At 35.5% G+C, this 22,156-nt stretch overlaps 1 protein-coding gene and 1 long non-coding RNA gene across 3 annotated transcripts; both read right to left on the bottom strand.

Annotated features, from left to right (window-relative positions):
- Window positions 1–509: 509 nt before the first annotated feature.
- LOC121774779 lies at window positions 510–1,732 on the bottom strand. Its single transcript, XR_006045012.1, has 4 exons — window positions 1,659–1,732; window positions 1,263–1,391; window positions 998–1,089; window positions 510–571 (listed from the first exon to the last, which is right to left on the bottom strand). It is a non-coding gene; the product is annotated as an uncharacterized LOC121774779 (long non-coding RNA).
- A 3,259-nt stretch (window positions 1,733–4,991) lies between these two features.
- On the bottom strand, window positions 4,992–11,316 carry LOC121774762. Of its 2 annotated transcripts, none has more exons than XM_042171637.1 (8): window positions 10,647–11,316; window positions 9,921–10,120; window positions 9,449–9,768; window positions 8,604–8,690; window positions 8,413–8,451; window positions 8,122–8,321; window positions 7,889–7,952; window positions 4,992–7,755 (listed from the first exon to the last, which is right to left on the bottom strand). In XM_042171637.1, exons 2-7 carry the CDS (start codon window positions 9,925–9,927, stop codon window positions 7,925–7,927), a joined length of 681 nt encoding a protein of 226 aa, XP_042027571.1. In that variant the 5' UTR covers window positions 9,928–10,120; window positions 10,647–11,316; the 3' UTR covers window positions 4,992–7,755; window positions 7,889–7,924. The 2 variants fall into 2 exon arrangements, with proteins under 2 accessions (XP_042027571.1, XP_042027572.1); XM_042171638.1 differs by having other exon boundaries at window positions 9,449–9,606.
- Between the last annotated feature and the right edge of the window lie 10,840 nt (window positions 11,317–22,156).

Here is a 22,156-nt window from a genome sequence, read left to right as displayed (position 1 = left end):
AATCTTATTGATTAACCTAGGCGATAGATCCAAATGTATTGAACACCCTAAACCATAGAAGAAAAAGGTAAATCTTAACAAATACTTCAGAGCTTTGTCATTAACACATGCTCTGGAACCAAGCTAATTTTCTTAATCTTCTCAGATGCCAGAATGTTTCTGAAGGAAACTTATTTTGCAGACTGAACTTGCTGAGCAGATGCAATCATGTCATTCTTCAGCACAATGAATTTCAGCTTTCTCATCATCAGGATACCAAAAACTATGTTGCCGACTGTATTCATAAGAGGAGGTCGAAGGTGCTGAACACATAATACTAAGGAGAGCGCAGAAAAATGCAAGAAAGTAACCAAAGGGTTTCCTCAAGGAGATCCAATCCCCAGAAAAATTATAGAATGATCAAATTTATAAAATGATGAGAAAGCTAAAATTTGAATGACCAAAAAATTTGAATCATCTGAGACGACATCTGCCAAGCGGTTTATATTAAGTTCCAGTCTGGTAACTTGCCTCGGAGGGAGCATATAACTGTCTTGAATCTATACCAAGCTTTTACCAGCAATGGAAGAACCTATACAAAACAAATGCCCATGAAAGCACCAAGTAAGGAAAAATGAAAAATTTGATAACTACATATGTATAGAAGGCAAAATCTTCTCATAGTGCAGATATTGCAATGCTTATTGTACAGTAAATACTATAAATATTTGTTATAGACCCAATTGCGACTAGGCATTACTAATAAGTAGTTAAACATCACAAGAAAAAGTTGGAAATGTGTCGTATTTGGATTTTCTCGATGTGTTAAATTTCTGCAGTACATTTAAGATTATTTCAGTTCATTTTTAGAGTACAAAACTTGCTGGATTATCTATGTAATTGTAACAATAGATCTAAAGGGTCTGGGAAATCTTTTTTATTATAAATGCAATGAACATGTATCTCTCTCAGAGTTATGACAGAAATTGCATGATGCTTTGATTTTAGAAACCAATACCTCGAGTCCAACTTTGCCATATTATGAGTTGTTGTGTTGCTAGCCACCTCATCTAGGTATGATACACTTTCAGCTTCACAGAGTTGCAAAAGCTGCAGCGAAAAAAATCACACTTACTTTAAAGAATTAAGCGCCTGTTCACACAACCACACCAAGCACAAGTACAAGCACAAGCACATAAAATTTTTAAGGTGTGCTAACTTTACCAACAGTTGTAAGATTTAAAGACATATATAAATTTATCTTAATTGGAAAGTGCACTCACAATAGATAAAGCTTTAGATTTTAGGCGGGAGATAGCAGCCATGTATGAGGAAATATTGTCTGAGCCCGATAACTTTAAGTTCATGACGGCCTGAACCAGAATCACAACGCCTCCATTGCCCCACTACTCCTGAATTAAAACAAATAATAAAGAAACAAAGGGGGGAAAGGAAAATGAGAAAGTAATCAGGAATGAAGAAAGAATTCAGAAGTGTGAGATTTTAGTTAACCAATGGGATAAAGTTATATGTGCTATTAATAGAACTTGTAATATACTAAGTCATAACAAGGAAGAAAATTCTCTTCTCATAGTTGTAACACCGGTCCCAATGTTAATGTAATCCATAAAGCGCACAATGAGAGAAAGTAGCACAGTTAAACGTCATAATTTACTTACTGAGGTTGATCTAGAAGACCGTGGTAAATCCGACGAGGAAGATTGTATTGACAGCAAAGCACCACTGAGTGACTGCATTGTGGGTTTGAGTAGATTAGCTCTCAAAAATAAAGCCAAAAACAAGGTAAAAATAGAAAAAAGTATCAAGTGAACTACATCAAAGAAGACAAAGACCCTAATACTTGCCTTAGGAAGGGTAGGTGTGTTGTGATGGCTTCATGTAATTAGGAGTCAACTCTCATCTAGAGAACTTGGTGGTCTCTGTTGTAGTGAGATCGAAGAGGGAATTGCTAATCCACACAATATGCTGCCGGGTCCGATCAGAGAAAATGGTGGGCCTGCAATCTGAAACCAAAATAACCGCGTCGGTGATCAGTATTGGCACTATGGCCAACATCAGGTTCAGTATAAGCCGCTGAAATACTGTTAAGTTCCCTCTCTATAAATGCTGCAAAGTATAGGATATGATGGCAGTACTAAGGCCACTCAAGATGGTCCACAGACTGCTCCAATGCCATACTCCCAAATGAAAACATCATAATGTCATAAATCCAAGGTCAGACTATAATTCACAATAATAACATTCCCTGATAACCTAGGAAGGAACAAACTTCTGAATCTGCAGGCTTCCACAAAGCATCTAAAACAGCTCGTAAAGCAATACCCAGCGTAAGGCGAGTCACGCGTTGATGCTTAATGACTGATCTGAAGTAGAAGCATTCACAAAGGATAAACATTATAGGCAAGCTGAAAATTTTACAACAGGGTAACATTACAATTAACATAGTTAGGTTGAAGAGTATTTTACAACATTATTTATCCGGGACCATGTTCACTCTGTAAACCAATAATTTGATTTATCAATCATAATCATCAAACGGACATGTAAAGATAAAAAACTCAAACACAGTAGACTATGTATAAAACTACCTAACTGGCATATAAGAGATGTTAGGTCAAAATAAATTGTTGAGGAACTTGACCAAACAGATCACTTCAACAGAAAAAATCATGCCATCAAATATATAGAGATCAGAGTAGTCTAGATTCCATACATTGTCATTAAATCCGGCATTGCAAAAATATTAAAATCATCAGAAAGATCAGTCACCCTGCCACAGTAGTGGCAACACAGCAAACCGAATGCCAAAGTAAAAGGAAATGTGTCTCATAAGTACTTGGGAAAGAGCTTGTAAAAACATTAACAGATATATTAATATATGCCAAGAGTTAACAATAAATGGGGTTTATATATCAAAGAAACACTAATATAGCACATATTTGTACACGGCATATGAGACGAAGAAAAATAGGAAACTACGTATGCCTTAATTATAAAGCTGCAAGGTACCAAAGAGTGGATTAAAAATGCTGAAAAATATCAGGCACAGTATAATAACACACAAAAATATAATATATGTAACAGATTAATTATAAAGCTGCAAAAGGCAGCAAATAATGAATTAAATAAGTAGAAAAATATAGACGCAACAATTGAGAAGCAGAAGATCAAGCAAAGCAAGCTCAAAAAGCAAAAAATAGACTTGTGCCTTCTGTCTTCAGCCCTTCCCCCCGCTTCTTTTAAGTTAAGAAGTCAGTCAACCCCTACCACCCTCGACCTTCAGATCGACTAAGTACAATCTACTCTATTTATGCAGTAGGATCTATCAAGGAAAACACATTAGTAGTTGAACAATAGATAACATTTGCAAGAATGAATCTAAATGCAAAGAGAAGCTTTCAAATTGACTAAGAGTAACACGAGAATATGCTGAATTATCTCGGCAGCCTCAAGTGCAACAGGAAGTGCAACAGGATTGGCACACACCTCTGTAATCTGACTAAAAAAGAATTTATTTCCTGCATACAGACAAGAAAAGGGTTACATGTTTAGTGCAACACGTAGAAGAATTCCAAAGACATAAAAATAATAAACTGTTGTATGTATTCCACTTCCTACAACTAAACAAAAAATTATATCTAAATGTATGTATAAAGAAGAGAATAACTAACCACAGATCCTGGTATCGTGTTCTTCAGAATTAGACAAAGCTAGACCAACTTCAATTTTATCAGGTACAAACAAGTGTAGAGCATCAGACTGATTATGCAGAAGTTCTTCATTGATGGATGGCTTTAGTATGAAATGACACACTTAATATCGAACTAAAGTTAGGTTTAACAAATAAATGTTTGAATATTGAAGCAAGTATTGGTTGCAGCCCTTCAACTCGCTGGAATAAATAGTGAGGTGGTCAAAAAAAGAGCAGTTATACTGAATGAGATGGTCCAGAAACTGCTCTAATGCCTTTCTCCCGAAGGAAAACATTGGAATGTCATAAATCCAAGGTTAGACTGAAATTCACAATAATAACATTAACCAATAACCTAGGAAGGAACAAACTCTTGAATTTGCAAGCTTCCCTACAGAATCTAAAGCAGCTCGTAGAGCAATACACAGCATATGGTGAGTCACAAGTTGATGCTTATTGACTGATCCTGAAGCAGAAACATTCACAAAGGATAAACATTACAGGCAAGCTGAAAATTTTAGAACGGGGTAACATTACAACTCATAGTTAAGTTGAATAGTATATTACAACACTATTAATTTGTTCTTATGTTCACTCAGTAAACCAGAATTTGTTGTATCAATCATAATCATCAAACGGACAGGTAAAGAAAACAAACTCAAACACAGTAGACTATGTACAAACTACTGAACTGGCATATAAGAGATGTTAAGTCAAATTAAATTGTTGAGGAACTTGACCAAATATACAGAAATCAAAGTAGTCTAGATTCCATGTATTGTACATAGTGGCAACAAGCTGCAGTTTCCATTCCTGCATTGCAAAAATATTAAAATCATGAGAAAGGTCAGTCACTCTGCTACAGTAGTGGCAACACTAACCTCATAGAAAGTATCTTTACTTGACACTAATTGAGTGTCCAACCAGCTTCCAAGGCCCACAGTTTCTTTTTTTAGATGCAATTACAGCAAACCGAATGCCAAAGTAAAAAGGAAATGTGTGTAGTAAGTAACTAGGAAAGAGCCTATAAAAACATTTAACATATATATTAAGAAACCAAGATTTGACAATCAATGGGGTTTACATATCAAAGAAACACTTATATAGCACGTATTTGTCAGGGCATATGAGACAAAGAAAAATAGGATGCTATGTATGTATTAATTAATTATGGTGCAAGGTAGCAAAAAGTGGATTAGAAAAAGTAGAAAAACGTCAGGCACAGTATAACAAACAAAAATATAATATATGGAACAGATCAATTATAACAAACAAAAATATAATATGTGTAACAGATCAATTATAAAACTGCAAAATGCAGCAAAGAATGAATTAAATAAGTAGGAAAAATATAGGCGCAACAACCAAGAAACAAAAGATCACAAAGCAAGCTCAAAAATCAATAAATAGACTTGTGCCTTCAGTTTTCCACCCTTTCCCCCTCATCTTTTAAGTTAAGAACTCAGTCGCCCCCTACCACCCTCGACCTTCGGATCGACTAAGTACTTTCTAGTCTATTTATGCAGTAGGAACTATCACGGAAAACACTTTAGTTCCACGAGAGATAACATTTGCAAGAACGAATCTAAATGCTTAGAGAGGCCTTCAAATCGACTAAGAGTAGCACAAGAATATGCTGAATTATCTCAGTAGCCTCAAACGCAACAGGATTGGTACACAGCAGCTCTGCAATCTGACTCAAACAGAAAGTCTTTCCTAAATACAGCCAAGAAAAGGGTTAAGGTTTAGTGCAACAAGTAGAAGAATTCCAAGGAGATAAAAATAATAAACTGTTGTATGTATTCCACTTCCTACAGCAAACAAAAAAATTATGTCTAAATGTATGTACAAAGAAGAGAATAACTAACCACACATCCTGGTATCGTGGTGATATTGTGTTCTTCAGAATTAGACAAAGCAATTCCAACCCCAATTTTATCAGGTACCAACAAGTGTAGAGTATCATAAAGATTTGGCAGTAGTTTTTCATTGATGGCTTTAGTATGAAATGACACACTAAATATCGAACTAAAGTAAATAAATGTTTGAATATTGAAGCAAATATTGGTTGCAACTTTATACCCTTCAACTTGCTGGAATAAATGTTTAAACAATTACCCACACACATCAAATACTTCCCAAACATAAGTCTTGCTCGCCCTCAAGCAAGTTAGATAAATAAGCACATTCACAAGAAATTAGATAATCCTCTACTTCAAGTCACGTCAAATCACACGAATCATTTAGAGAAACTAGGTTGAGCCCGAATTCACTCGCGAGTAAGACTTTTAGAACAAGAATTGTACACGAACTAATTCCCTAAGAGCTAGGCATCCAATGCTTCAATGTAAGTTCGATTTATGTCTTGGGAGTCTCAAACCATCGTCGCTAATTCATAAAGAGAAGTTCTTCCAGCTATTCTTTATTTTAAGCACATAAGATCTTTCTCCCAAAATCAAGCAAAATTCATCGCTCACAAGTCAATATGATGCATAAATCAAAAGGTCTTTTCATTTGGATGTAACGGGGCTTTTGGTAAAGGTGTGATCATATTTGGATAAGTAGCTTATCACTATTCTTAAAATACTAGCACATCCCTCACAACATCCTTCCCATCTCACTAAAATACAAAATTCTGACAGCTCAACACCCCAAACTTGAGATTTTTCTACCTTCTAAACCAAGTGATCTTATTCTTTTGAGCATATTTCTGTTTTTCGCTCGATATTCTTTTTTCTGGCCTTGGCTTTTTTAACTCATGAAAGGCTGCCTTTTTATTTTATTTTTTTTACTTGCCTTGGCTTTTTATTTTACACATGAAAGGCTGCCTTTTTATTTTATTTTTTTTCTAGCCTTGGCTTTTTTTTACACGTGAAAGGCTGCCTTTTTATTTTTTATTTTTTCAAGCCTTGGCTTTTTTATACACATTAAAGGCTGCCTTTTTATTTTACTTTTGTTTGAAGAGACAGTTTTTTTCATTTGTATCTCAATATAAATGAATACCACCTAATGAATGTTCCAGGACTTCCATCTTTTCCTTGCCACCATAAATACCCTCCCAATAATAATGTGCTAGCACTTTAATTTTAGTGACTAGGGTAGAAAATATAGGCCAACAAACGGATATAATAAGTAGGCTAATATAGTGACTTCAAAATTTTCAACAAAGAAAATAGGCTTTTGGGGCTCAAACCGGCTCACTAGTGGTTTATGTAGGGTTAGGCATGTGATAATTTGGATATGAGGCTTTTAGTCCTATTGCCTAAATCATTTTTATGCACCAATATCAACAAGATTGCAACTCATAAAGCTCTCATTCAGTTGATCGGCCGTATGGCTTTTTGAATTAATTTTTCAAAACCGGAATAGTTCTCTCTCCTTAGCTCAAGAAATCGGGCACCAAAGAACATTATTGTCACTGTATCTGAAGCACGGGAAACCTAGTTCTCCAGAAGTTAGTAAACAACAAGAAGTTTACAGACCAACCCTCGAGAGAAACGAAGTCTACACTAATAACCCATAAAAAAATGGTGAAAGTAGTGACAATCAATAGAGAGAAAATCTTGCATGCACACACAAATAACAAGTGGTGAAACACTGTTCGTGGAAGTTTTTCGTCCTCACTACAAAGTAGCATAGTACTAGGGAAATTTTTGGATATTTATGAAGCTAATATCCTTTGTTTATCGACTGGTGATGTGTATGAAATCATTAAAAACTAGGGAGATGCACAGATTAGAGAGCTGTGAGACAACCTCTCGGAAATTTACTCTTAATCATAACATGTCAATTCACATTTAAATTCTCTATAAAAATCAACATATCAGGCATGAATGAAAATAAATAGCAGCTAGGCACTCATGTATAAGTAGGAAGAATCCCAAGTTGAGTATATACGGGCTCGAACAACACCTGAAAAAGATGAGAAGTAGAGTTACCAGAATCCTCAAAGACCATGATTTTGACGACTACAAAAATGAGAAGTAGAGCTACTCCTTTTTTCATCAGGGCCGAGTCCAACACAGGAAGCTAGTTGCTCCTGCAATCCACCACTTCCCAAGCTCCTGCAAGAAGAAACAAACTTCATTAAAATCTTATCAAGAAGACAACAGATATGACTATGATAAAAACAGATGCACTTAACATTTTATGTAAAAGGATGAATGATATCCATAGGTTAAGCAAGAGAGGTTTTACATGGAATAAATGATCTTCTGATGCAGCACGAACGATTCAGGACTCAAATTGACTTATAAATAACCTACAAAGAAGATTGTCAATCTTAGATAGCCTTAAAAATGCATTAAGTACAGAATGCACGCATGCACATAATGATAAATGTGGTGAGTGAAGCAGGTTTATGAGAGAAATGTCAATGCTTTCAGGCAGTAAAAACTCTAATCAGATGACTGGGTAAAATCTAGAAAAACCTGTTTGTTAACAATGCATTCCCGAAACAACTTTTGCTGACACAGGGACTGTAGAAATTGAAGAGAAGAATCACACTGCAGCCGAGGTGATTCAATGTCTCTTCAGTAGTAGGGGATACACTTCTAGATGAATCATTGGTCCACAGATACTTGACTTCTAAACAAACAGCAGCAAATGCTGCCTCTTTGCATATGTACACCTGCCACCAACTCCACTTACTCAGCCACAACATAATTTGATAACACTTTGAAATAACAACAATCAAGAAGATGAAGTGGGAAGATTTATACCTTGTAATATGCAGTCAATGCTAGAGCAACCTCTTGGTACTGTGAAGAAACAATGACCGTCAACAATTGTAGACTGCAATCTATGAGAGCCGCATGAAAAAGAATCATGTCATTGGGAATGGTGTGATATTCCTAGATACGAAGTAGTAAGTATATATCTACAAACAACGGATAAGGAAATGAATATTGACCTGTATGTATGCTCCAAGTAGAACTAGCAGATAAAAGACCAGGTCAATCAGTTGTTGTTCCGATATCTTCACATCATCAAGCAATATCTGAAGAAAACATATGATGATATATGAATTAAGGGGCATACTGATGATGTATACACATATAACCACATCATAACACACGTAACAAATATGTTGCCAGAAGTTGAGAATGACTATATTTTCAAGTACATAAGCAGGGAAGATAAATTAAGAAAGAGCTAGGATCAATGTGAAGATAAGGAGCTGTGAATCAAAGTTATTAAAGTTAAAGGCTAAAAGGGCTCAGGAGAGGTGGAACTAAAAAACCTATAAAGCATTAAGTAGCTCATATCATACAAATGATGGGTGAGTTTATGATCTTAGGAAGTTGTGGTTTATGCAAAAACATTAGCAACTGCAGTTAAAGAAGACTAGAGGAAATTAAGTAGAAAGGTTGTCAGGATAACTAGAAAAAAACTTGTTAAAATACTTTTAAACTTCCATGTATTACAATAGTTTCTTGACTGCAAATCTCATAATATTGAGAATGAAAAATGAGAAGCAACCAAAAGCAACCTAAAGCAAAAAAAGGAAAGCGAAAACAAGCAGATTGTTACATGATGTAGTGGAAAAAAACCACTGAAGGAATACAGGTCGCTAGTAAAGCAACCAAGTCAAAATAAAGATTTTCTTTCCATCCGTTTATGTTTGTTGTCTTGCATCAATCAGCACACAAATCCAATTATAAGTGTAATATAGGACTTTTGAAAATTAACAAAAAAAATAGAGCAATGCCATCTACTTGATATGATGATAGATAGCTTAGTATCACTTCCGATAACCTGTTCAATTTTGGGCACCCGGGAGGCAAGATCACACATGGAATGCAACTGAAGAATTCCACATAGCAAATACTTGAACGTGGATTTTTCCCTTTCCCAAACCATAATCGTTGCGATAAGGTGAAGAGGAAGATTCCTTGCAAATTTTTCCAAGTCAACTGCAATAATCATGTGATTCCAACATGTGCATTCTGACATGTAAATAGCAATAACAATATCTATAACATAAATAACAACTTTTGCAACAACCCTATTAGTTTCTATGAGTACATCCCAGATACACAGCAGCTCTGCAATCTGACTCAAACAGAAAGTCTTTCCTAAATACAGCCAAGAAAAGGGTTAAGGTTTAGTGCAACAAGTAGAAGAATTCCAAGGAGATAAAAATAATAAACTGTTGTATGTATTCCACTTCCTACAACAAACAAAAAAATTATGTCTAAATGTATGTACAAAGAAGAGAATAACTAACCACACATCCTGGTATCGTGGTGATATTGTGTTCTTCAGAATTAGACAAAGCAATTCCAACCCCAATTTTATCAGGTACCAACAAGTGTAGAGTATCATAAGATTTGGCAGTAGTTTTTCATTGAATTATCTCAGTAGCCTCAAACGCAACAGGATTGGTACACAGCAGCTCTGCAATCTGACTCAAACAGAAAGTCTTTCCTAAATACAGCCAAGAAAAGGGTTAAGGTTTAGTGCAACAAGTAGAAGAATTCCAAGGAGATAAAAATAATAAACTGTTGTATGTATTCCACTTCCTACAACAAACAAAAAAATTATGTCTAAATGTATGTACAAAGAAGAGAATAACAAGCCAAGAAATTGCAGATTTAACCTCTACCGAAAATCCCAACAAACTACAGTTCTAGTATATATATAGATAGATAGATACATATGCACCTACTCCCAATCAGTTTCACTATCACACAATTGTTTCACCACCAAAACTGAGAGAGAAATAGAGAGTCAGTGGATGAGCCCAAATTTTAAGATAAATGCTCAAAGGGATAACACCAATCTACAAATAAGCAAGCGATATCAACCCAAGAATGTTTGGACATCACAACAAGTTTATTAGCTTCACAAATCAAGAAGAAAACCCAATGTCATGAACCCAAATCTAACTCCCTAACATATCTAGCCAAACAAGAAGATAAAATTTGTAAACTGAAAATTAATGGAAACTTACCTAAGCCGAGAAGTCCACGGCAGTCCAACGAAATTGACAGTGCAGCCGATATGGTTGGAGAATGACACCAACCGAAGTGAGACCCCGACGGCAGCGACTGCTCGGTGGATTCTCGAGTGCCTCTCACCGCTCGGCGGCACCTGATATCCGACGGATGGACTGATGGCATGACAGCCTTGCGACGCGGCGGCTGGTGTGCGCGACGTCAGCGATTCCAGACCGAGGAGAGTGCAACTGGAACGGAGGGAGCGGCTCCGAAGGGACGGAGGCCGCTGTCTGCAAGCGAGTCCAACGAGTGTATGCGCAAAGGAGAGTCAGTGCCGGCTGCTATTGACCGACGGCAGTAGCGGTGGGCGGTCATGGTCAGGCGGAATTGAAATTTGGGAGGAATTCAAAATAGCTTTAATCGACCGAACGGAGGCTGCGTCGAATTGTTTGGGGAGAAATCGGACCGGTGATGGAGTGTAGTCTCCGGCGTGAGAAAGGCGGAAGGGTGCCGACGGGAATTGGTTCCTTCATTTGGGGATCTATGATTTGGGGAAAGGAAATTCAAATTGAATAACGGCAATTGAAATTTTTGAGGTTCCTTCATTTGGGGATCTATGATTTGGGGAAAGGAAATTCAAATTGAATAACGGCAATTGAAATTTTTGAGGAATTCAAAATATAGCTTTAGGACGTGTTTGTCGTGAGGAAGCAAAATATAAATTTGATCAAGAAAACAAAAAAAATGAATTCATATATTTGAGTTTGATACACCCAAGAATTGTTGGATGAAAAACTTCCCAATGCTTGACACGTATTTTATTAATATTGTATTAAATGCTATTTAACATTTTTATCCCTAAAATCAATGAGCATACTTAACTCTTTATATCATTGTTATATTGTAGGGTAGGTGCATTTGAATGGCCAAAATATTGGTCTATTAAAATGGCTATGACTTCCAACTTGTAGATAAGGGTGGAAGGAGGCCCCCGAGCACACATTATATCATACTAGTAAATTGATTGATAAAATAAAAATGACTAGATATAATGGCAACTAAAATTTGAGAGGAATTCAAAATATAGCTTTAATCGACAAAAATTTTAACTATTAAGGATAATTCTTTGGGACGTGAGTAATTCCATGATTGGCCAATGAATTGAATAAATTAGGGCTGACTTTAAGTGGGCTATATTTAAATAATTCTTTAAATTGGCTGATTAATTAATTTTTTGGTCTAAATTGATTTAGTTAATGGTGGCTAATATGTTGGATTATTTTATTAACTTCGACACGAATTAATATCCAGATTTATTTAATTCTTCAACATATTCAAGTTAAAGGCAGGAATTACTAGTTTAAGTTCATGCAAAATAATGTTGTAAAGGCAGGAAATAAAATTAACATGCATGCATTCTAATTAAGTTTGAATATTTTATTGAGTCTAGTCAGTATGTTATTCTTATTTTGAAGGAACTATAATGGCAAGAAAGTTAAGACTGAAGTGAGAATTTCAATTAATAATCTAAGCAAACGTGGTGGATTTTCTATCCTACATTATTGTTATTGTGTGGTTTTTCTTCCTAAATACTCCCTCCATCCATGGAAAATAATCTTATAATGTCATTATGGGATTTTCATAAAAAATAGTCTCATTTCTAAAAAAATAGAAAGTTTCACTCTCATATTTTATCTATTTTTTTATCTTTCTCTCTTACTCTATCAATTTCTCATTAGAACACGTGTCGTCCACAAATGAGACTATTTTTTATATCGGAGGGAGTATAAGTTAGTTTCATGTATGTTTTATGAGAAAATGATGTTATGTATGTTATGTAATGTCATGTTTTGTTTTGATCATTTTCTATTTGTTTGACTAGCACCGGGGGAGCATACCTATTTGGCTTTACAAAACTTCTTTTCCGAAAATTAAATACTTTGCACTACCAATCTACTAAACAAATGACGTTGACTTATTTGTTTATTATACATTTAAATATGTAAAACAACCATTAAATGTAAAAATAAAACACATATGAAAAAAATAATTTGTTTTATTCCTTGAAAAATAATCGAAGAATTTTTACAATATTCAAGCACTCGAAAAATATTTTACAGTACACGAAATACTAATAAAGAAAATATGAGATACTTATTTATAGATGAAGTGAGAAAGTATTAATTATGTGTAGTGTGAGACCATTTACTTAAAAAGTAAATTGAACTCAGAATTGAATAATAACAGCACTCTCCCTCTATAGCCATTAGGAGTCTCATTTGAGTTTGACACGGGTTTTAAGAAATATAATGGAAAGTCGGTGAGTAAAAATAGTGGAATGTGGAACCCATTTTTTATACATATTAGGTTTATAATAGAATGTGAGTGGATATGATTACTTCTTCTTTAAGAAATATATTAGTCTAATTTATGTAGTATTAGTACAATTGTATTACTTCTTCTTTATTTACCGCTAATTTGTATATTTTTCATAAATTATGAATTACTAGATATTAAATAAAAGCAGAGTGTGGATATGATTACTCGCTGACAGAAGGACATTCATGCATCTTTTTATTCTAGTTTCATTTAAAGTAAAGTTTGGTTTTCGAAAATTCATACATAATATTGCATTAATTGTGGTAATGAATCATTGGGTAATGATAAAATGCAAACTCTATATATCGTACAAACTCTAAACTATGATCAAGGTCGTTAGAAAATGTCAATAAATGGCCAAATAACAGCAACAAAAATGTCAACATAGCCGTTGACACTGTGTTGACAATTTTTGTTGTTGTTATTTTTTATAACGGAAGACTTGTACAAAACAAATAAACCAGACAAAGGAACTATTTGACAGATTATGGGATTAATAACATGTTAACACAGAATTGCATGTTAGAATACAAATAATTCATGCTTAAAAAAAATAAATCCTAAACATGAATACTACGGTTTAGAGTTACCGATTTGATTCTCCAAAGAATCATCGATTACTTACACCTTCTCCACGTGATGACCTTTAATACGAGACCACAGATCTTTTAATCTGTACTTGAACTCAAGTTATGACCTTTGGGTGGGCAAAGCTTGTCAAAACCGAAAGGATTCGACTAGAAAGTGTCGGGGTTTGGTGCCCCTTGCACAGCGGAAGACTTGGACAAAATAAATTAATCAGATAAGGAACTATTTGATCGATTATGCAGTTAATCAATTCACATGTTAAACAAATAATTTCATGCTAGAACGCAAATAATTCATGCTTAGAAAATAAAAATCCTAAAACATGAATACTACGGTTTAGAGTTACCGATTTGATTCTCCAAAGAATCGTCGATTGCTGGTTCCCGAACTGTATTCTGAAATTAGTGTGGCTGATCTTATCAAAATACTATGACTCGAATAAACAAGACAGAAATTCCTCACGGAGGAGAGCTGAAGAAAAAATCATCTCCTCCAATCATGAGAGGGACAAAAATTTCATAGTAAACAAAATTATATTTTCTATCTCATTTATTCTCTTATTTATATAAAGTTGATATTGGGCCCAGTCGTGGATCTATGGAAGGTTTTGGATATGGCCTCACCCAATTAGCTTTTTACTAATTAAATTGAACCCACAATTTAATACAAGCTTATATTGGAATATTATTAGCAGCCACTACAGAATTAATATTGCACTGCTGATGAGGCTAGTTTCATGCATGTGTTCCATGATAAAACTGCACCCAATTCTACTATCTAACGTGCGAATATGAGCCAGGTGTGTGTGAAAGTCCACCATATTCCAAGGATGTTCTGATCAACTAGGCGGACAGACGAATCGAGAAAAAGGAGCGAAACTGCTGCGTGAACGGATCAAGTCAGATCAACCGGAACCAACATGAGTTCCCGCATAGAAGATGGAGCTAAAAACCCCTACCAAAATCCAAAGGCAGGAATGACATTTCGAGAGGACGGTACCCTAGGGATCAGAGCCCTACGCCTCTCTATAAATTACAAGCCAAGCGCGAGTAGGAGAGGGGGCGCGCACATAGAGAGAAACACATTCCTGATTTCAGCTCTCTTCAAGGGCTAAAATGGGAGCTCCCAACACTCAACACTCCTGAATTCTGGCACTCACACACTTGGTCTTAGTTTAGTTTAGTTTAGCAGCGCGGTGGTGTTAGTTTTACCAGCTCTCTCTTTTGGTTCTGTAATTCCGCTTCAAGAAGAAGCGATGAAACAATTTCTACTTTTAGTTCTGTTTACTTTTAGTTTATGCTTGACGTTCAGACTTGGATTTCAGTTTATTGATCAATGTTTTGTGGAAGTTTGTTATTATGCATGAACTCTCTGATCGATGTTTGATTTCCACACGTGGAATTATGAAGCATGAATTACATGATGTCATAAGTATGTGTTATGTGTGAAAGTACTACGACATAAACATGTGAACATAGGAAGCCACGTGGGAGTTACAAGATAAGATGAAAGAGAAGTACCCCGATTTGTTTTTGTGAGACGACCAAATTTCAGGATGAAATTTCTGTTAAGGGGGGAAGGATGTAGCACCCCGGAAATTTGTGACTTTTTTTTATGTTTGATGGCTTATTTTATTTCTATTAATGTGGATGTTGAATAAGAATTTCTTTTGTGGAAATTGAGTCTCTATGTGTTTGAGTTAATTAGGTGAAATTAGTTGTTGTGGGTTATGTGAGTTAATGTGATTAAACTTCCAATGTGTGAATTAAATTAAATGGGATCATGCATAATCATTCTAGCCATTTTATTTGAAATTTTTGGCCCTCCTATTTATTGGAAATAATACTTTTTTCTTGGATTTAATTAATTGCTTTGGGATATTTATCCAAATTAAATCCAAACCAAATTATCCCTATGCTATTCTACATGATTTTCGACTCCTTGGCCATCCCTTGAGATTTTTGAAATCTCCTATTAATTAGGAGAAAGAATTATTTTTGTAGATTTAATTCGTATCTTGTTTATCTCTTTCCTTGAATTAAAATCCAATTAAATCTTACCATATCTTGTCAAATCTCTCCATATCTTATTTTAACTAGGATTTGATTCTTTCTATAAAAAAAAAAAAGAAAAGCCCTAACCCTAATCTTCATAATACACACCTCTTTTCCTCCCTCTCCTCCCACACGTTTTTCCCTCTCTTCCTCTCCTTCTCTGATGGAAGTCTCTGCACATCTGATTTACTCTGTTCCTTGATTTGGTTGTAGAAGAAGATGAGTTTGTTAGTAAAGTTTTGCTTTATCGTACACTTTTCAGATTTCGGGAAATTACATGATGGGTTGATCAAGTAGATTTTATTCCATTTAGCAAGTGGATCAGTTTAGTTAGTTTAGTCTCTCAAGTAGTAAAGCGTGGCAGCAGCCATTCCCATTCGTGTCCGCAACCAATGTAAAACAAATCATCTATGTGGGATCGATCCTTACTTCCATATACTAGTTAATAGTATTGTGGGTTAAGGTTTTGAAAGTGCTTTTGAGCTCTCACTCAAGTCGGATCTAAGTCAAGTTGACCAGTCTAAATCTCCACTGGATCCACTCGCCGGCATTTTGCAGGTAGAAGACATACAACTGGCCGGCTGGATTAGTTTGACGGTTTAACTTGAGTAATCTAAAACGTCAGAAGACAAAGAGGATAGAGACAACAACAGCAGAACAAAAGCGAACCTTTCAACTGCCCATCCAAATCTGAAATTACAAGTAATCTCGGTTTCCGTTTTGTTTGTTGTTTATTTCCCGCGCTTAAGATATAAATGTCCATTAATTAATTAATGTCTGCTATGGACTTAATTAATTAACATCTTATTTATTCCAAGAGTGGACTCAACAAAAACACTTATTTATTATTCATGGAACAATTAAATTCCAACATGCCAGTTTCTGAATAATAAAACCTTGTTCGAGCTCCTCTTGAGGACATTATCAGATGAGACTCACCTCGCGCACGATTCAACACAATAGCAATCCTAGCACCGCTATAAATTAATCACTACTACCCAATATATCAGGATTATTGGGATGCGAAAAACCCGCACCATTTGATAAGTCGAAGTAGTGCATAATCAATACCGTATGCTCAATGCTAATGTATGTAGATTAAGAAATAATTATTTATCATGACCTAATCTTTCAGTAGATAGCATAAAAACACGACTTGTTGTTAGATCCATTCAGTGCTATACCACACCAATTTCATCTTATTTCAGTAAGGCTTAGAAATAATCAAACTGACATTGCAACCTTTCATGATAGGTAGTCTAAGCCTACCTGGGTTGTGAAATTCATTTTTTTCTTTTGCAAAGCATTGCATAGAACCGACTGTGTTATCTTAAAGTGGACGTCGCCCACAACCAATCTACTAAGCAAAAGACTTAGACTTTGTTTGCTTCTTATACATTTAAATGTTTAAAAAACATCTTATAAATGCATAAGCAAACACAATGTAATAATATATTGATTCTATTCGTGCAAACTGCTCGAATAATACTGAATCGAGTTAAAAGTGGTTTGTAGAGTTTTTCGTATACAAGCAAGATTCTATTCGTGCTCGAAACATGCTTTTCAGTATACCAAACCTAGCAATCTCCCACTTATACTCAAAACATGTCGAGTATACCCACTACCAAAAACTCTCCCACTGATACTCAAAGCAGGTCTTGGTGCTAGATATATCGAACCACCATTCATTTCACATCATGTTCAAAACATGTTGCCACAAAGGCATTTTTCTATGAAAAAATCTGCTTGGTTGTTCTCTGATTATATCTTTTCCACCATAATGTCTTGTTGCGTACTTGATCTTTAAGTAATTTCATCTCTTTATGTGATTGCTTAGCTTTATTAGCTCGTGTGTCTCTTGAGTTAGCCTTCACTAGAGTAATCATAACAAAATATAATACTCATAGGCATACTCAATCTTACGATTAAAACTATTAGGAAGATACTCCTAAGGTAAACACATATTCAGAGGATGACTCCCTCAATCACTGATCAGTCATAAAACTTAGTCAGTGTAACCTCAAGGACATTACATGAATTACTGGTAAACTAGAATATAGCGATTAGTCTTTCTCAAGCACTATATTATTTTCTTTACCTCAATCAAAGTCATTTGCCATGGTTAATATGATATATACTTGCTATGCAAGAGCACAACTAATATCAAACTTAGTACACATCATAGCATACATGAGACATCTATCTTCAAAACTAGTCTCATAATTCTTGATCTCACCCAGCGTCAAACGACACTTGACTAGAGACAAGACAATTCCATCTTAAATGGTAAAAACTTTTTCATGGGATTTCTAATGCTAAAATGTTCCAAGCAATGTATAGATATAGAATTCCTAAGAGAATCTCAACATTCTTTCTAGAAAGGATGCTTATGAAAAAGAAAGAAAAGAAAAAAAAGAGAAAGAAAGGTTGTGAAAAGAAAAGAGAAATCAAAGGTTTGGAAAGTGGGTTGAAGGAGAAAAATAAGTGTTAGAAGTGTCTTGGGTTTAGAAAAGTGGAGTCATTTTAACTCTACTTGGGATATTTTTAATTTTGAATCAATTTTTAGCCAAATATTCCTCACCTACCAAAGAGCCTACATTACAACAAAAAATAAAGACCTTTCGGACTTTTGATGCTTAATCACATCTAATAGAGGAGGGATTAGATTTTGAGCAAAACTTTGCAGGATGCATGATACACTTTGTCATATACACTTTGAGAGCGAGAGATAAATCACTTCCCATCTTTGGAAGTTTGCCACATGAGAGAGTGCATGAATTCAAGGTGTTCCACGAGTTAGTAATGAAAGTGCACTAATAAGCCATGCTTGATTTGATTGCATTATTACATGCTTGATCTATCTATTCCACACTTTGAGGCAATTATGACGTCTAGTCCTTATGCATTCCATGCGTCTATTTTTGTGTCTTTTATGTTTTGTTCGAGGACAAACAAAAATGTAAGTTTGGGGGAGTTGATACGCTCGGATTTTGCACGTTCATTATTTGTTCCGTTTTGAATGTCAAAGTTGCATTACATGTCTATTATTTGCATATTTTATCTATTTTGTTATTATGACATGTTTTGTGAGAAATGTGCATATTTGAACTTAAAGAGGGAGTCAAAACGCGATGTAGGAAATCTGGAGTTTTTGGGAGCGTCCAGCGACCGCTGCAACACCGTCGGCGCCCAGCGGCCGCCATATCTGTAGCGGCCTGTTCCGGGAAAATTGTGCATGGAATGAAGACACGCCCAGCGACCGCTGGGCAATGCGTGGCGACCGCTACCCAAAAGTCAGAACCCTCGGACCATCCCATAGCGACCGCTGGCCAAGGTGAAGCGGTCCGCTGCAAAAACGCGGCGAGCATATTTGCCCTAAATTCTCTCCAAGATTTACCATATTTTGCAACCCTTTTCCTTATTTGAGAAGGAGCGATTTTTCCCCTATAAATAGCCTCTCAAGCTTCATCATTAGGATCCTCTTTTTGAAACATATTTCCAGAGTTTAAAAGTTAGAGTACTTCATTGTGCAAGGAGTTGAAGAAGGATTCAAGAACATCAAAGCTACAAGGATTCAACCTTTGGGTTTTATTTGCTTTTGTTTTATGTTCCCATTGTTTTCCCTTCAATCTATGTTTTTAGATTATTTTATCATGTGTAACTAAATTCATAGGATTCTAGGGATGTGTTAGTAACGATTTTGGTTATACAATTCCTTTTCTATTTAATATCCGTTTTGTTCTTACTTTGTTTCTTCCTTAAGTTAATGGATAATGTTTCACGTTTGAGTGACACATTCTGTGATGAATTAATATAACTTGATACATAATCGTGAGAGGAGGTTGGCGAGTTAGATCCACTTAATACACACTACAATTAGCTTCCTTTAAAACGACACTGTTAATTGAGAGTGAGGACTTTTCAAGGGTCTTAGGAGCTTTTAGGAGTTACGTATTTAGGATTGAAAACCCTATGTTTGTAACCAACGTTTGCATCGCATGAGCATAAACTAGGTGAGTCATTCTATCAAAGTAAGAACTGTGCTAGGGTATTATAGTTGGAATTTGTATAACCATAACTCTGAACGCACATCCGTGGAATTCCCTTATCTCTATACTTTTATCTCTGTGTTTTATCTGCAATTAGTTGTGTATCGCTTTTAAGCTGTTCTTTGTTTTCAAAAATTCAAAAATTTTCTGGTTTTCCAAATAGTAATTGAGTTTTAGTAGATGATAGACAGTCTGTGTCTGTTTTCCCCGTGATCGATATCAGGTACTAACCTTTAGCTATACTATTCATACTTTGTATACTTGCAAGTATTTATAGTGCTAATAAAAAGTAAATGGAGTGGAAGGTGTCCTTATTTTTATGAAATAGAGGGAGTATTATTTTCAAAATTAGCACAATTTGTTTAACTTGCATTAATCTTCTGTCTTATACTAAGCACAAGTTACTGAAAGAATGATTGACCACTTTTTAAGTTTTTGATTGACCACATTTTAAATTTTTTCTTGTTTATTTCTTGGTATGATATTGTCACATATGTTTTCCATGCAATTGAGTTGATAATAAGAGCATCTCCAATGGCGGACGTCCGGTCGGACATCCGCGACAGGCGACCGGGACGTCCGCCATTGTGGCGTGGCTAGTCAGGTACGGACGTCTCGTAAGGACGTCGGATGTCCTCGGACGTGCGGGCGACGGGAGGGTGGACGTCCGCCATTGTGGCGTAGGTCGGACGTCTGGGTCGGACGTCCGGTATTAAAAAATGTTTTTTAAACTAAGTAATTTTTTTGTTTTATTACTATGTAATTTTTTTGTTTTATTACTAGGTAATTTTTTTTGTTTTATTACTATGTAATTTTTTTTTCGAAGCATGTATGTTTTTTTAATGAAGTTGTTAATTTTTCCTGTTCGTATTCGTGTTGAAATTTTATTTCCGTAAACGAAAATTGCTTTATTTGTGAATTTGTGATTTTTTTTTGCGGGAAGTCCTAGTATGAAGGGCGATGGGAAGGGCGGATTGTGCTGGGGAAGTCCTAGTGACGTGGCAGTGGGATGGGAAGTCCTAGTGACGTGGCAGGAGGTGTTTTTGGGAAGTCCTAGTGGATGTCCGAGTGGGACATCCGTGCATTGGAGATGCTCTAAGTCCCAAATCTTTTGCATTCCAGATATTCACGTTCAAGTTTTTTTATATTTTATTTCGTGGTATGATATTGTCACATTTTTTCTATGCAACTGAGATTAAATAAAGTCCTAAATTTTGTGAAATTTATGTTTTCTGGATGCAGAAGTGATGCTCCGTGTAGAGCAAAACAAGGTTTTTCAAAGGTTGAGAATTATATTTTAGCCTTTAAAGATGAAATTCTATTAGACAGTCTAGACAGGTAAAGGGGAACTAAAAAAAATTCTTCTCTCTTCTCCTAGGCGTCGATTGTGAGGCAATGAAGGCTAGAGTAATGTTTTGTCTTCATTTCATTTCTATTTGTAGAGTTATGTATGTATGTGCTAGGTTAGAGATCTATGGATGAATTGGATTGGGCTAATCCATTGGATACTTGCTTATTAAACTAATCAACCTATAATTTAATATTTATCCAATGAAATATTATTTTTTACCACTATGAAAATAATTGACTTATGTCACGCCTGCTCTTTCTAAGAAAGAGCAGTTTATCGTGTCCGGGGAAGGATATAAGAAGCGGGGAAGAAAGGGAATTGAAGCAATATCATTCTTGGACAGAAATAGGCCAAATAACAATTTATTTAATCATCAAAATGGTGTATCAGAGTAATCGAGTTTAAAGTATCTCGGCACAATGCGCATTATTCAAAAAAAATGAATAGTCTTAGCGGAAGCAATCAAGAGTAAAAGAATGACATCATGTATAAAGACACGACCCGTCATGCACAGATAACAAGTAGACTTTAGAGGCTCCACGCAACCCCCACCATGACACGTCATTGCTCAACCTGCACATAGGGAAAATATATGCAGGGCTGAGTACTTCAGTGGACAGTTGCCGAAAATATTTGCATAAAAATAATTGTCAAGCCATCGCGAGTGCTCTCGGTTTTTCATATTTTTCAAAAGTCCGAGACACTAAAATATTTCCATTTGCATCAAAGTCGAGTGATCACTCATTTTTCCGTTGTTCATACCATAATGTAATAACTCGTGTACCGGGAATGTGGCTACATTCCACGACGGTCACTGAACCGGCCAAATGCGCGACAATCATTCATTTCACGTCAAAGTATTTAGCATCATTGGGAATAAATCCCAAAATATTTCATGAACGGTACTTAAAAGAAAGTCCACCTCGTTCGCTTAAAACAATATCGCACTTGAGTATTTCTTCGTTCCGAACTTAGAGTCTCACGGAACAGTTCCCTTTAAATAACAAGATAGTAACACAACAATTAGTGTGGGAAAACTATTAATTAGAATGCATGCACCCTAATTAAAGTTTTTTATCTTGTTTCTCGATTTTCGTATATTT

Source organism: Salvia splendens, chromosome 17 (genome assembly GCF_004379255.2).
Source record: "Salvia splendens isolate huo1 chromosome 17, SspV2, whole genome shotgun sequence".
NCBI classification, from domain to species: domain Eukaryota; kingdom Viridiplantae; phylum Streptophyta; class Magnoliopsida; order Lamiales; family Lamiaceae; genus Salvia; species Salvia splendens.
The sequence above is the reverse complement of the archived record's forward strand: the minus strand, read 5'-3'. Positions and strand labels throughout refer to the sequence as shown.

Excerpts from the sequence above, each read along its gene's own strand:
- LOC121774762 (XM_042171637.1), bottom strand. Across the intron at positions 8,322-8,412 it reads CATTGACTGCATATTACAAG|GTGTACATATGCAAAGAGGC; the intron begins GTATAAATCTTC and ends AGTTGGTGGCAG. Across the intron at positions 7,953-8,121 it reads AATGCATTGTTAACAAACAG|GTTATTTATAAGTCAATTTG; the intron begins GTTTTTCTAGAT and ends TCTTCTTTGTAG.